Below are 13,994 nucleotides of genomic sequence, written 5' to 3'. Positions count from 1 at the left end.
CATGGGGAATGTTTGGACGTCAATGATAAAGACCTCGGTCAAACTGAACAACATCCATCACATTTTGCCACACGGGAAGCACTCTCCACTCCAAGTTTTCCAATTCATTCATGATGCAGAGCTAAAGGACACTTTTCCAAATGCATAGATAGCTTTGATATTCTGCTCATGCTGCCAGTCACAGCCGTGAATGATGAGCGCAGCTTTACAAAGCTCAGTCTCTTTAAAACAAATCATCGATCAACAAAGCTGACGAGAGACTGACATAGCTTGCTATTTTATCGCTTGAAAATTCCACTGGCCAGTCTTTGAATCTCTGACGCTGTGCTTCACTTCACGAGGGCAAAGGTGAGAAAAGCGACCTTTTGAACTAAAGAACTAGGGTTAACATTCTAAGGCTGTCACCTACTGTAACACTATTTAATACTGGTACACCCAATGTTGGTGCACAGTTCAATTTCTTGATGTTAGTACATTTCAGTTATTCTGAAATTTAAAAGTTTGTATAAGCTTAGAGAAAACAAAATTTTTATTTGCTTATATATGACAAATACAGAATTACATATCCTAACGCACAAATTTATCATCTTATATAACAGATAAATCATGCATGCAAATCGTGCAAAGACATGAAACGGGCTACAAATGCAATAAAAAAATAAGGTATTTTAAAGTTTAATAAATGGAGGCGGGGGCTGAAGATGCTCCTCACCTGGGGCACCATTTGGTCTAGGGCCAGCCCTGTCCGGCACGATCTAAGTGTGGAGGATCCAGGTGTGTGGCGAGAGGGTTCTGTGTGGGGCAAAACATATGTGGGCAGCTCAGTGAAGGAGTCCAGGTGCAGGGTCTATGGGACTCTACAAGGGGGGTCCAGGTGAGGGTGGTTGAGCCTCAGCGGGAGGAAGCAGGAGCGTGTGGGGGTCTGGGGCATGGCGGGGGTGGGTCTTGGTGGCTCAGCAGGGGGATCCTGATGCAGCTGATTGGGGCTCATGGGGTGACAGTCTGCATGTGGGGGGCTCGTGGGGTAGTCCAGGTGCATTGGGGTGGGACTCATCAGGGTGTGTGTGTGTGGGGGGGGTTTCAGATGCAAGGGGGGGGCGGGTCTGAGCTTGGGGTCAGGCATGGGGAAAGTCCGGATGCATGGGGGTTCGTCGGAAGGGGGAACAGCTCCCCTTAAGGTGACCATTCCCCCAGTGACTGAGGAGCAGTGGCAGCAGGAAGCGGGGTGGGGGGGGGAGTGCAGAGCCAGGGGAGGTTTCTGGGGGTGAGTATGAGCTGGCACAGGCCGCTTCATGCAGGGGAAGTGTGCTCCTCCCTCAGCCCCAGCCCAGCCAGGACTAGCAGCTGAGACTGGCGCAGGGTAGGAGCCATCAGCCAGGGTGCGACTGGGGAGGGCCAGGTGCGGGGGTGTTAAGGACAGGGGGTCCAGGTATGGGGGGGCCTGGATGCATGGGGGTTGGGTGGACAGGCCATCCTCTGGTCCCCCCTCCTTCCTGCAGTGATTTACCTCTCCACCAGGTGCTCCAGGCACCCAAAATGACGCACCCACGCTGCTGAGAAGGGATATGTGACCGCTCTTGTGGCTTCCCTTTGCATCCCCATCAGAAAGTCATTTTTCTGCAGGGAAGCAAAGAAATCTGTGCGGGACACGAATTCTGTGCATGCACAGTGGCACAGAATTCCCCCAGGAGTAAACCCTCATACTTCAGACTATAAGACAACTGCTAACTGACTGGGGTTAGGAAGAAACTTCCCTTCAGGTTATTCCTTGGTTGTCCACTGTGAGATTTACTGCGCCTTATTCTGAAATATTTGGTATTAACCATCATCACAACGGGATACTAAACTACATGTTCAGTTTTCTGATATGGTAGGGAAATTTCAATGGTTCCTAAATGGTTCCAGTTTCCTAAAGAAAGATTCAGCTGCTAGAAATCAAGAGATTGTACATTTATACTGTTATTTTTTCTTTTAAATTTAACCAGAACATGAAATATTTATCCAGACTGAAAAATTTCTGTTGGTTCAAGTGGTTAAAACAGGTTGCTCACCATCCGCGAAAAACATGCTGTAAGAATTCCACTTCCAGATCCTACATCAAGGGCTTTGGCTCCTTCATGTAACTGTTCAGATAGCAGTTCTAGAGCATACGCATGCTGACAAAAAAACAAAAGGGCATGTATTTTAAAACTTCATTTTACCCACTGCATATTCACTTTTTCAGAGATTTCAGGTTATACAGGACAACCCAGTGTTGTTATAGGAAACTAATGTCAGTGTTCTTCTCCACGACAGCAAGAAAATTATTCTGATGCTTTTCCATCTAACTTTAACACACATTGTTCCCAACTGTTTCCTCTAACAACAAAATATAGACTATGCCAACTCACTATTTTTAGGTCTGTAGCATATGGTCTTTTAAATAAAAATCATTGGTACAGATTCTGCACTGCATTCCAGACCCTTTGTAACACTCTAATGGTAAAGGCCAGAAAGATGTAGTCAGTTGAGAATTCTGCAACATACAAAGGAAGTGTGCTGGCACAGGTGGTGGTTAAAGTCAGCTATGCTCCAGCTATCCTAAGCTTGCAGAGTCTCTTGGAAACTATTTGACAGTTGGAATACGAGAGAAGCAGCCCATAGGTTGCTCTAGCCTATACATCACCAACACAGAGTCAGAATAAAGAAGCCATAAAGAGCTCCCTGATGGCTGCCACACACCTAACATGCCACCTTGTATCAACCAAAAACTTACAAAGCAAAGCATATGGGACAAAAAAAATCATTCATTTTTGGATTATTACAGGATGAGCAATGTTATCCTATCATTTGTTTTTAAATCCATAATTAAGAGGTCCATATAATGCCATATTTTATGAGCTGAGTTCTCTGCTGCATTGGTACACAGCTCAGGTACAGCAGAGAAGGGGCTGGCAGGAAGCCAACCACTGCTCCCTGATTTTCTTCGGACCAGCCCTAATTAAAGCAAAAGGGGCAACTTTTATTCATACTACTGGCATAATGTTCCTAATGTTAACTGCAGCAAATTAGGAAAAGTGGAGCCTAGTTCTGCCACCCCCTCTACTACCCTTTTCCCCCCCTCATACTAAGCAGCTCAGCCCTGTGGAAGAAGACAGAGCAGGCACAGAAGACAGCATAGTTTTACAGTAACCAGAGATTCCCCCTACAGAAGGGAATTCTCCAGAGGGTTTCTCCAATCAATTAGTTTCAGTTCACTTTGCACTGAACTAAGCAGATGCAAGAACCCGGGGCCACATGCAATTCCACAAAGCCATATTTAAAGTTGGCCACATGCAATTCGATCAAATACAAGAAAGAATTTGAAGGCTACCCATTCTTTTATTTTAAGCCCACAAGTAAAGGTGACCTGAAAAGCCTCTGAAAGTAGAAGAGATTATGGCTCTACTTCAGCAATCATTAACATGACCAACATATATACTCTTGTTACAAAAATCTGCATCTAGGTATTTATACTACAACTGGTGTGGTATAAGATTTCAATACTGTATAAATTTAATTTGAGATTACCCATCAACATGGAAAGTGAACAATCTTTTTGCTGAAGATATTGTCACAACAACGTCAAATATTTAGAACTTCAGATTTCTCCAGATGACTATAATTTTTATATTTACACTAGCATGTTCTCCGTTTAAGCTATGGTTCTAATGCATCAGCAATCTAATTGAACAGCCCTCGTGTATAAGATTCTTTCAAGACTAATCAATCTTTTCACAAGTCAAATATCTGTTTTGTGCAGTAAGGGGCAAACTCTCCCACTTCCTCCGTGTGTGTAAAAAGCCTTCTTGAAGCAGAACTAGGGTGGTTCTTCTGCATGAGGGGCAGGATTTTCAGGAGACCACAGATTTATCCCCACCCCCACCCCATAGTAGGGATTCCATGTGCAGCACAGGAGCAGGGTGGGAGGATCCATCCCTGTCTAGTCCTTTCACTTCTCTACCCCATCACAGGAATACTGATAGTGAAGGAATACTCCTTCCCATTCCCCAACTACATTTCTGAACAATGTAATATATAAAGACCTATATATCTTTCAGGACACAAAACCCAACTCTGAATTTAGTCTTGGCAATTGCTATGTCTCACCTAGACTGTCAGACTCCCAGGAAAATTATGAAACTAGTTTTAGAGGTCAGTCACAATAGCAGTGTTTATCTTTTCATTGAAGAAAACTAATTAATTAGTCTTAATAGTAAACTGATGAGTTAAAACAGAAGTAGCATTTATTTAGAAAGGAGAACAAAAAATGGGAAGATATGGAACATAGGAAAAAATTTTAACTGTTATTTTGTAGCTCTAAGTAGCTTCATGATTCTGTTGATTTGTAGCAGGTACCAACAGCAATGTAGCTTAGAGTATAGGCTGTTAAAAACCTACCCTGCTTTCCCATATATACATTTTCCTTTTTCCAATCACCTTTGAGAGGAGACTTCATTTTTTAGAACAAAATCTCATCAGCCTATTGAGTTAGGCAAGAACAAAAGTACACCTCTACCCTGATATAACGCGACCCGATATAATATGAATTCGGATATAACACAGTAAAGCAGCACTCCGGTGGATCAAAGCAAGTTCGATATAACGCAGTTTCACCTATAACGCAGTAAGATTTTCTGGGTCCCGAGGACAGCGTTATGTAGGGGTAGAGGTGTATTCTAACCACTACTCAATACTGCAATGCTGAAATTTACTGTTATGCAGACTAGCTGTTGTCAAACTTTTAAAAGCTTAATGTTCCACTAAGAATTCAGAAATACTTGGTGCATTACTTACATAATTCTAATCAGTGTAGTTATAATAGATTCTTATTCTGATATTATATTTACCTTTCTGTTTAAAGAAACTTGCATATCCTCTGTTTGTGGGACATGTGCCACCAGTGGTAAGTTTAGTACAGTGTGAGAAACACGAATCTACATTAAGATTCTGGAAAAAACAGTTACTCACCTTCTCATAACTGTTGTTTTTCCAAGATGTATTGTTGACATATATTCCAATCAGGTGTGCGCGTGCCACATGCACAGTCGTCGGAAAGTTTTCCCTTAGCAGCTCCCATCTGGTTAGCTGTGGAGCCCCCTGGACTGGCGCCTTCATGGCACTCAATATATGACCCTGCCAACCCGACCCCCCCCTTTAGTTCCTTCTTGCCAGCTATTCCGACAGAGGGGAAGGAGGGTGGGTATTGAAATGGACGTGAATAACACATCTCGAAGAAGGTGTTATGGTGAACAACCATATTTTCGAGTGCTTGTTCACGTTGATTCCAATCAGGTGACTCCCAAGCTCAACTCCGACCCCACCTCTGGGTTAAAGGAAATCGCTGATTGGAGCACCGTCCTGCCGAATGCTGCATCATCTCTGGTGTGATGGGTGATGGCATAGCGAGAGGTAAACGTATACACCGATGACCAAGTTGCTGCCCTGCAGATCTCTTGTGTCAGGACCTGGCCCAGGAACGCAGCTGACGAGGCTTGTGCCCTTGTGGAATGTGCTGTAAGAGAGTTAGGACTGGGATCTTGGCTAACTCATAACATGTGCGGATGTGGGATGTGATCCAGGAAGACATTCTTTGAGATGAGACCGGGAGTCCTTTCATCCAGTCTGCTACCGCCACGAACAGTTGGTTTGACTTCCTGAACACTTTTGTGTGCTCGATGTAGAATGCTAGCGCTCTCCGAACATCCAGTGAGTGCAGCCTCTGCTCTTGGGTACTGATGTGACGCTTAGGATAGAAGATGGGTAGAAAAATGTTTTGACCAGCGTGGAATTGTGTCACTACTTTGGAAAGGAAGGTTGGGTGAGGCCTGAGCTGCACGTTGTCCTTGTGAAAGACCGTGTAGGGTGGGCCGGAGGTCAGACCCTTTAATTCAGACACCTGCCTGGCTGATGTGATGGCTACCAGGAAGGACACCTTCCACAACAAATAGAGCAGGGAGCAAGTAGCCAGCGGTTCAAAAGCTGAGGACCAGGTTAAGGTCCCCATGCAGGAACCGGTTGCCTAATCTGTGGCTATAGACATTCCAAGCCCTTGAGGAAACGTCCTACCATGGGGTTAGTGAACACGGAGCATCCAGACGTTCCTGGGTGGAAGGCTGAGATAGCAGCAAGGTGCACCTTGACAGATGCCGCAGCTAAGCCCTGCTGTTTGAGATGCAGAGGGTACTCCAGGATGAATGGTATAGATGCCTGGAGTTGAGGTGTGTGTTGCTGGGCACACCAGCAAGTGAATCTCTTCAACTTGGCTAGATAAGTAGCCCCAGTGGAAGGTTTCCTGCTGCCAAGTAGAACCTCCCTTACCGACTCCAAACATATAAGCTCCATGGGGTTTAACCAGGAAGCTTCCAGACCATGGGGAAGAGGGACTGGAGGTCTGGGTAGTGGAGGCGACCATGGTCCTGAGTGATCAGATCAGGGCACGATCAGTGTCCACTGACAGCTCCAGAAGCATGGTGTCCCAATGTTGACAGGGCCATGCTGGGGCAAGAAGATCTTGAGCAGCACCTTGTGTATGAGTGGGACCGGGGGGGGGGGGGGGGTGGACATACATGAGGTGGAAATCCCCACCTTTGGAAGATGGGATGAAGAACATCTGTACAGATGGACCATTCATGGTTGCAGAACGATCTGCTGAGGTGATCTGCTAGCTCATTCTGTGCTTCTGGGAGACAGGATGCCTCCAGGTGAATGGAGTGGGATATGCAGAACTCCCATAGTTGGGAGGGCTTCTCGACATTGGGGGAAGAACGGGCTCTACCCTGTTTGTTGATGTAGAACATAGTAGTGGTGTTGTCCATCATCACGGCCACGCTTTGGCCTTGTAGCTGGGACTGGAAAGTTTGGCATGCCAGTTGCTGCTCTGTGCTCTCCGATATTGATATGAAGGAAGAGCTCATCCCGCGACCACAGGCCCTGTGTTCGGAGATCTCCCAGGTGTGCCCCCCAACCCAGATCTGACACGTCCGTTACTAGGGACAAGGAGGGCAGTGCACTGTTGAAGGGGACACCTTCACGTACCATCTGAGGGTTAAGCCACCACTGTAGGGACTCAAGTATGTGTCCTGGCACCATCACTACCGAGTCCAGCCTGTAGCTCCCCGGTCGGTATATCTGGGCGAGCCTCATTCTGGAATGCCCCACTACGTACATGCAGGCTGCCATGTGTTCCAGGAGACTCAGGCATCCCCTTGCGGTAGTGGTTGGGTACCGCCTGAAGCGTCGAATAATGTCTGTCATGGCCTGGAAACGAGTCTCTGGCAGGAACGCCCTTACCTGTACCAAGTCCAGCACCGCTCCAATGAATTCTATTCTTTGGGTCGGTGATAAGGTTGACTTGTTCACGTTGAGGAGGAGTCCCAAACTCTGGAAAATGGACCTGACCAATCATACATGAGACTCTACCTGCTCCCTGGTATGGCCCCTGAGCAGCTAGTCATCTAGGTATGGCTATACCTGCACCTGCCTCCTCCAGAGGAAGACTGCTACAACTGACATGCACTTGGTGAATACTTGGGGGGCTGTCGACAGACCAAATGGGAGGACCGTGAACTGATAGTGTTTGTGGTTGAGCGCAAACCAGAGAAAACGTCTGTGCACAGGTCGAATGGCTATGTGAAAGTACACGTCTTTCATATTGAGGGCAGTGTACCAGTCTCAAAGATCCAGGGAAGGTCTGATCATGCTCAGGGAGACCATGCAGAACTTCAAATTCAGCATAAACTGGTGGAGTACTCGCAGGTCTAAAATGGGTCCAAGACCCCCACCTTTGCCTTGTGGATTAGGAAATAACGGGAGTAGAAAACCCTTGCCCTTTTGCTCCTGAGGAACCTCCTCCACTCCCCCTACAGTGAGGAGCGATTGCACCTCCTGGATAAGCAGCTGTTTGTGAGAGGGGTCCCTGAAGAGGGACAAGGAAGGAGGGGTGGGACGTAGGGGAAGAGTAGAATTGGAGAGAATATCCCACTTCTACCAGAAGAACCCAGCGGTCCGATGTTATTTGGGACCAAACACAGTAGAAGTGGGATAGATGATTCAGAAAACATGGGTAAGGATCAGGTGTTGTGGCACATGTGCCATCCTCGGGTCCATCTTCAAAAGGCCTGTTTAGAGCCTGATGAAGGCTTAGACTAGCTATGACCGTGCCCTGAAGGGGAGCAGGAAGGTTTCTGCCTGCTGTTCCTGCCCCTTCGTCTATAAAAATCCTGCCTCGGCCGAGGAGGTATGAGCGTTGTTGTTGTTGGGTTGCCAGCATATGCATTCCCAAAGACTTCATGGTCACCCTAGAGTCTTTCAAGCTGTGCAGTTTGGTGTCTGCTCTGAAAAGAGCCCCGTGCCCTCAAAAGGAAGGTCCTCCAGGGTTTGCTGCACTTCTGCGATGCTTAAAGCCATGATGTTCTCCTCATGGCTATGGCAGCAGAATCTGCCAAGACTAGGGACGCCTGCGGAGAGGTCCGAGCTACTGCCTTCCCTTCCTCTATGATGGTGGATAATTCAGCCCTAGAGTCCACAGGGATCAGCTCTTTGAACTTAAACATGGAGGACCATGAATTGAAGTTATACCTACTGAGGATAGCTTGCTGGTCAGCTATCTTCAGCTAGAGGTTCCCAGTGGCATAGACCATTCTACCAAATAGGTCCATCCTTTTTGCCTCCTTAGATTTGGGGGCTGGTCCTTGCTGTCCCTGACGCTCTCTCTCATTAGCCACAGACACGACCAGAGAGCATGGCTGCGGGTGTGAGAATAAGTATTCATAGCTCTTAGAAGGGACAAAGTATTTGTGCTCCACACCCCTGGCGGTCGGCGGACTTGAGGCTAGGGTTGGCCATAGGTCTTTATATTGTTTTAAACTGTTTTGATCAAAGGCAGAGCTACCAGCGATGGACTTCGGGAGTGAGAATGTCCACCATGGGGTCCTCGGCCTCGACCACCTCCACCGCTTGCAACCCCATGTTGCGGGCAATCCACCTAAGGAGGTCCTGATGTGCCCTATGGTCAGAGGAGGGCCCGAAGCGGACTCCCTCTTCACAGATTCATCAGGGGAAGAGGACGAGGTGGCCAGAGGGGGTACTGGGTCGTCCTGCCCCTCCGGCTCCCTGACCTCCTCTTCATCAGTGCACGCCCTTGTGGAATGCTGTAGCTTGACTCTGCAGCTGGTCCTGTGCTGGGGGTCACCTCTTCCACGACTGGAGCCTGAAGGGTGGTTAGGACAGAGTAGCCTCAGATCCCTGAGATGTAGGCCTGTCCCTAGAAGAGTGGGGTGGCCGGTGTTCTGATGCTACCAATCTCGACCCCCTTGAAAAGGTACCTTGGGCCTGATGGTAAGCCCAGGGGGTCCAAAAGGGCCACTGTGCTGGGGCTGCAGCTGCCAGGCCGGTGGCACCCTCCTTCATTGCCTCTGGGACTACGTCTCAAGTAGTACAAATCGGCATCAGACTCAGAGGAAGCGGATCCCGATTGTGAGGACCACGGCAATGCTGAGGGCCCATGCACCGACGACCAGTGCCGTGATAAGGTGGGGAACCGGTGCCTGGGATCTGGTGATGGGGATCGATAGCAGGTATCCAGTGCCAGCAATCGAGGATGAAGGCCTGGTGCCGGTCCTCTGACAACACCGCAGGTCTGTGCCGGTCCTCTGCTGGCGCTGGGGATCTGTGCCGGCCTGGCCTCAGTGCCGAGGAGGGGGAGCGTCACGTCGCCAGAGACGCTCTCGTGGGGCTCAGTGCCGGGAAGCAGTGCCACAGTGAAGGCAACTGAGAGCGGTGCCAGGTACGCTGCCGAGCTGGGGACTGTGAGCGCTGCATCGTATCAGGCTTGCCTGTAGACAGTACCAGTCTTATCAGCACCGGAGCCTTGTCCCTCAGAGCAGGGGTCTGTGCAGCCATCATCACAATAAGGTCTCTGGTGGCTTCAAAAGTATCCGGAGTGGAGGGTGGCTCTAACACCTCCACCTGGCACTGCCCTGCCAGAGAGTCACTAAGTGCCGGACTCAATGGTCCCTTGTGGGGCTCTGAAGTCAATGGCACTGACTCGTGCTGACTTGGTGCCAGGTCCTTTCTGGGGTGCACCATGCATCCCGACAGTCCTGCAGATATCGGGGCTGGCAAGCGCCCTCTTTTGGCCTTCTTCTGTCTCTCGTGCGGCACCAGGGAAGTCGAGCAGTGCCAGGCTACTATCCCTGGGTGCGGTGCTAGGGAGCGCCAGTGCTGAGTGTCTCTTGTGGTAGAGTCCTTCCTCAGTACCATGTCGCATACGGATGCTGGAACATTCCATTAATAGTTATTTTAATCAGAAATCATGCTCCTTTTTCGTTCTTGGCTGAAAAGCCCTGCAGATTTTGCACCTTTCCGTTTGGTGCACTCCCCCCAGACACTTTAGACAAGAGTCGGGGGAGTCACTGATGGGCATAGGTTTATTACAAGCACTGCAGCGTTTAATGCCTTGGGCTCATGGGATGCCCCAGAGCCCGAGGGGAGTTCAGGACTGGGGAGAGATCCTGCTCCCAACCTACTGTTAACTAACTCTAACTATAAATTGTAATGACTAACAGAAGAACGCTAAGGGAGCACTTGCTGAGCAAGTGAGCACTGTTCCAACAGCCATCATGGACGGTAAGAAGGAACTGAAGGGGGACCAGGTTGGCAGGGTCGTATACTGAGTGCCATGAAGGCGCCACTCCAGGGGGATCCACAGCTGACCTGACAGGAGCTGCTAAGGGAAAACTTTCTGACGACCATGCATGCTGCGCGCGCACACCTGATTGGAATTGACATGAACAAGCACTCGAAGAACAACAACATAGCTACTATTGTTGTGATTTCTTCACTTCTTGGTATATACCTCTGAAAAAAATATTAACTTTTTCAGATATAAAAAAGCCAATGTTTCAAAATAGATAGTTTGAATTAGTCCCTACCCTTTGAATTCTAATAGGTAACTTTAGGGAAAGACAAATGGAGCATAAGCTATGAAAATGTTTACTGTTCTTTCCCACAAACTTTATTTCTCAAATAAAAATACTATAAGGGCTAAATATACCCACATTAATTCTTAATTTCAAATAATGAAATAAATTATCTGAGAATACTTTAGTATCTGTGATACAACATCACTGCACTGAAATATCTCCTAGTGTTTACTTGTTAAGACTCAGCCATGAACTGTCTGGGTCTCAAATCACTAGGCAAAAGTCTCACATCTCAGTACAATTTCTCTTGACAAAAGAAAAGATAAATTACAACAATTCTGCCTGGTTGAATTCACATATAATGATAGACAGAAGTACAGGCAATATTATAGTAGTTTACAACATTATTACCAATAGATAGTGAAAGTTGTTAGAATAAGTATACTTTTATTCTGGAGAATGACTAGATTGCTAATCATCTTCACTAACCATTCTGTGTTATAAATCTAATGCTTACCATGTGTGGGGCACTGATAGTTGCTTGGAAACCTGTAAAACAAGAAAGAGGTAAACCTACTGATGTAAGAGTTGAGCTAACAATGTTAGAACATTCCTATCCGACTTATGTATGAACCATCACATATGCAAGCTTTCAAATGAGACACTACAGCTGCTCTAGCTGTGTAGCTGTATTGTGGTTTTGAATACAGTACTAATATATAAGAAGGTCTGACATGCCCAATTCTAAAGTGAAGAAAAAAGTTCTGCTACTTTCCTCAACTGGTCAATACATACAGCAATGAGGGGTACTGAGAAAGATGAAAGTTTCTATCTTTCCAAACTCTATTTCATTTAGCATCTTATTTTTAGTTTAGTACAAACCTTTACTTTTGTAAAGCTATATTGCATGAAAGCTGCCTATGCAACATTTACATCCGAAGAGCAGCGTTTTCTCTTTCCACTGTTACTCCCCATGTGCCAATCCTGGTTCATAATTTTTCTATGTGTTTTTGCACCAGATTACAAACTCCCTGACGTAGGGACCGTATCCGTTTGCCTGTAAATCAGCATGCGTATATATAAGGGGAATGAATGAGGGAGAATTGTATTGCATGCATTAACACTTAGGGAACATCAAGTCAATTTTTAATTTGATTTTTAAGATGCACACAAAACGAAGTTGGTTTATGTACAAATATAAAGAAAGCTCAATATGGACTAATCAATAATAAGTACTACTAACAACTCCCACCATCAACCAATATAAAAGCTGAAAAAGAGAAGAAAAAATAGATACACTTTGATTCATTTCCCAAAAGGAAAAAAAATTAAAGGGTCTGGGTGGGAGCAAGCAAGTTCCAGAATTCATGATCCTTCACTGAAAAATGCCCTGCCAGCAGTCCCTTCTTATTTTTTTTTTTTTTAATTCCCTTTTAAGTCAAGTTTAGGTCAGACTCACATCCGCTGATCTCAACTGCAGTATCATACAAAGAGAAAGAACATCTCTAATGTAACCAGATCCAAATTATTTAGAGTTTTATACAGTAATGTCAACACTTTAAACTGCAAACTTTGAGAGGCGTCACTAAGTAAATGAGCTACTGAAGTCTGCACTAGCCAAATCTTCAAACTAAAAGAGGCTGGATCAGCTAATAGTGAGGAACTAAAAATGGTCCCATATAAACTTTTCAGGCAGTTCTTTAAAATAAAATACTTTCATATTCTTATCACACATGCTGAACTCATACTCTCTGTTATAAAAGTAAGGATAGACATTTTAGATAGATGCTCTCTTACCTATTGATTGAGGAGAGTCCATATAAGGGTTGCATTTTGCATAGTGGCAACGGTCTGTGGCCAACATTACTTCATATACTTTATCTGATTTGATTATTCCATTTTCTAAAAAAAGGAGAGTTTTATTTACAAAAAACTGAAAGCATGATTCCTTTTTTATAAAGATATGTCTATGCAAGGACACAAAATGTAAAATAAATGAATTCATAAATTGCAAGAAATCATTTGTTATGCATACTTTAACCTGTACTATGCTTCATTTTAAGCTTTGACCAGTATGTAACACATTGAATTTTGAGCTACACCACAAGTTTTTCTAATTATAATAAAATGCTTTCAATTTTGTAATATGCTAAATATTACATATTCATTTTTCAAAGATCTGCCTCCCTCTCCTTCCTCCAACCATCCCCCTGGAAAAATGGAACTCGTCGCATACTTTTAGCATTCCCGAAAGAATATTGTAAATCTCTCATTTAATACTGAACATAAAGTACATTGTTCTGCTAACAAACAATTTATGGTTCCTCTACATACACAGGAAGGAATAAGACCACTTACAAGTGGTAAACTACAATATATTTGCCTATTTGACAAACTGTAATTTATTTTCAAGTGCTGTTTCACTATTTGTCTTGAGAAAAATGTTCCCCTTAAAAGAAACTCCTACATCGTTAGGATTCTGACATTTGGTCTTAGCCAGCCCACACGAGTATTCACATCAGAACAGTTACATCTTTGTTGCTCTCCCAACTGAATTGTAAATGCTTTTGCCATTTTACATTCATGTACATTACCAGTTCACTCAATAAAATTTTTGTTTAACTTGTGATCAAGTTCTTTATTGCTAAATGATTATTTAGCCTTGTTTTGTTTAGTGTTCTGAAAAAGCATTCATGTAATCATAAAAGTAACTTACAAACAACTGGAATAAACAGCATACTTCACAGTCAGTCACTTACATAACAAAAAGGTATACAGTTTAAACCAAAAACAAATGTTTTTTAAAATGAAATGCTCTATGAAGCTATTCACATTAAACAAGGGGTAAAAATTTAAAAAGCACCTAAGCCATTTTTGAAAATGGGACTTGGGCTCATGTAATAGGCGCTTTTGAAAATTATACCCAAGATCTAGTAATCGAAACCCAAATTCTTAAGCTTATAATGGGACTGTTCTTATTAAAGTTACTTCAGTTTTTCAAATCAAGAGCAAAACGTCCTTATAAGGAAGCACCTAAACAGCAAAACAAAA

At 45.1% G+C, this 13,994-nt stretch overlaps 1 protein-coding gene across 2 annotated transcripts in view; it reads right to left on the bottom strand.

Annotated features, from left to right (window-relative positions):
* The window catches only part of PCMT1 (protein-L-isoaspartate (D-aspartate) O-methyltransferase), a 50,112-nt gene that overhangs the window by 21,494 nt on the left and 14,624 nt on the right, over positions 1 to 13,994 (bottom strand). For both annotated transcript variants that reach the window (XM_074948603.1, XM_074948602.1), the window contains exons 2-4: positions 12,741 to 12,845; positions 11,461 to 11,492; positions 2,052 to 2,156 (exon numbers count right to left, since the gene is read on the bottom strand). In XM_074948603.1, coding sequence (XP_074804704.1) covers positions 2,052 to 2,156; positions 11,461 to 11,492; positions 12,741 to 12,845 — 242 coding nt within the window. The remainder of the gene's footprint in view (positions 1 to 2,051; positions 2,157 to 11,460; positions 11,493 to 12,740; positions 12,846 to 13,994) is intronic.

Source organism: Natator depressus, chromosome 3, assembly GCF_965152275.1.
Source record: "Natator depressus isolate rNatDep1 chromosome 3, rNatDep2.hap1, whole genome shotgun sequence".
In the NCBI taxonomy this organism is placed as follows: Eukaryota; Metazoa; Chordata; order Testudines; family Cheloniidae; genus Natator; species Natator depressus.
Note: the sequence above shows the minus strand (reverse complement) of the source record. Positions and strands in the feature narration are given on the sequence as shown.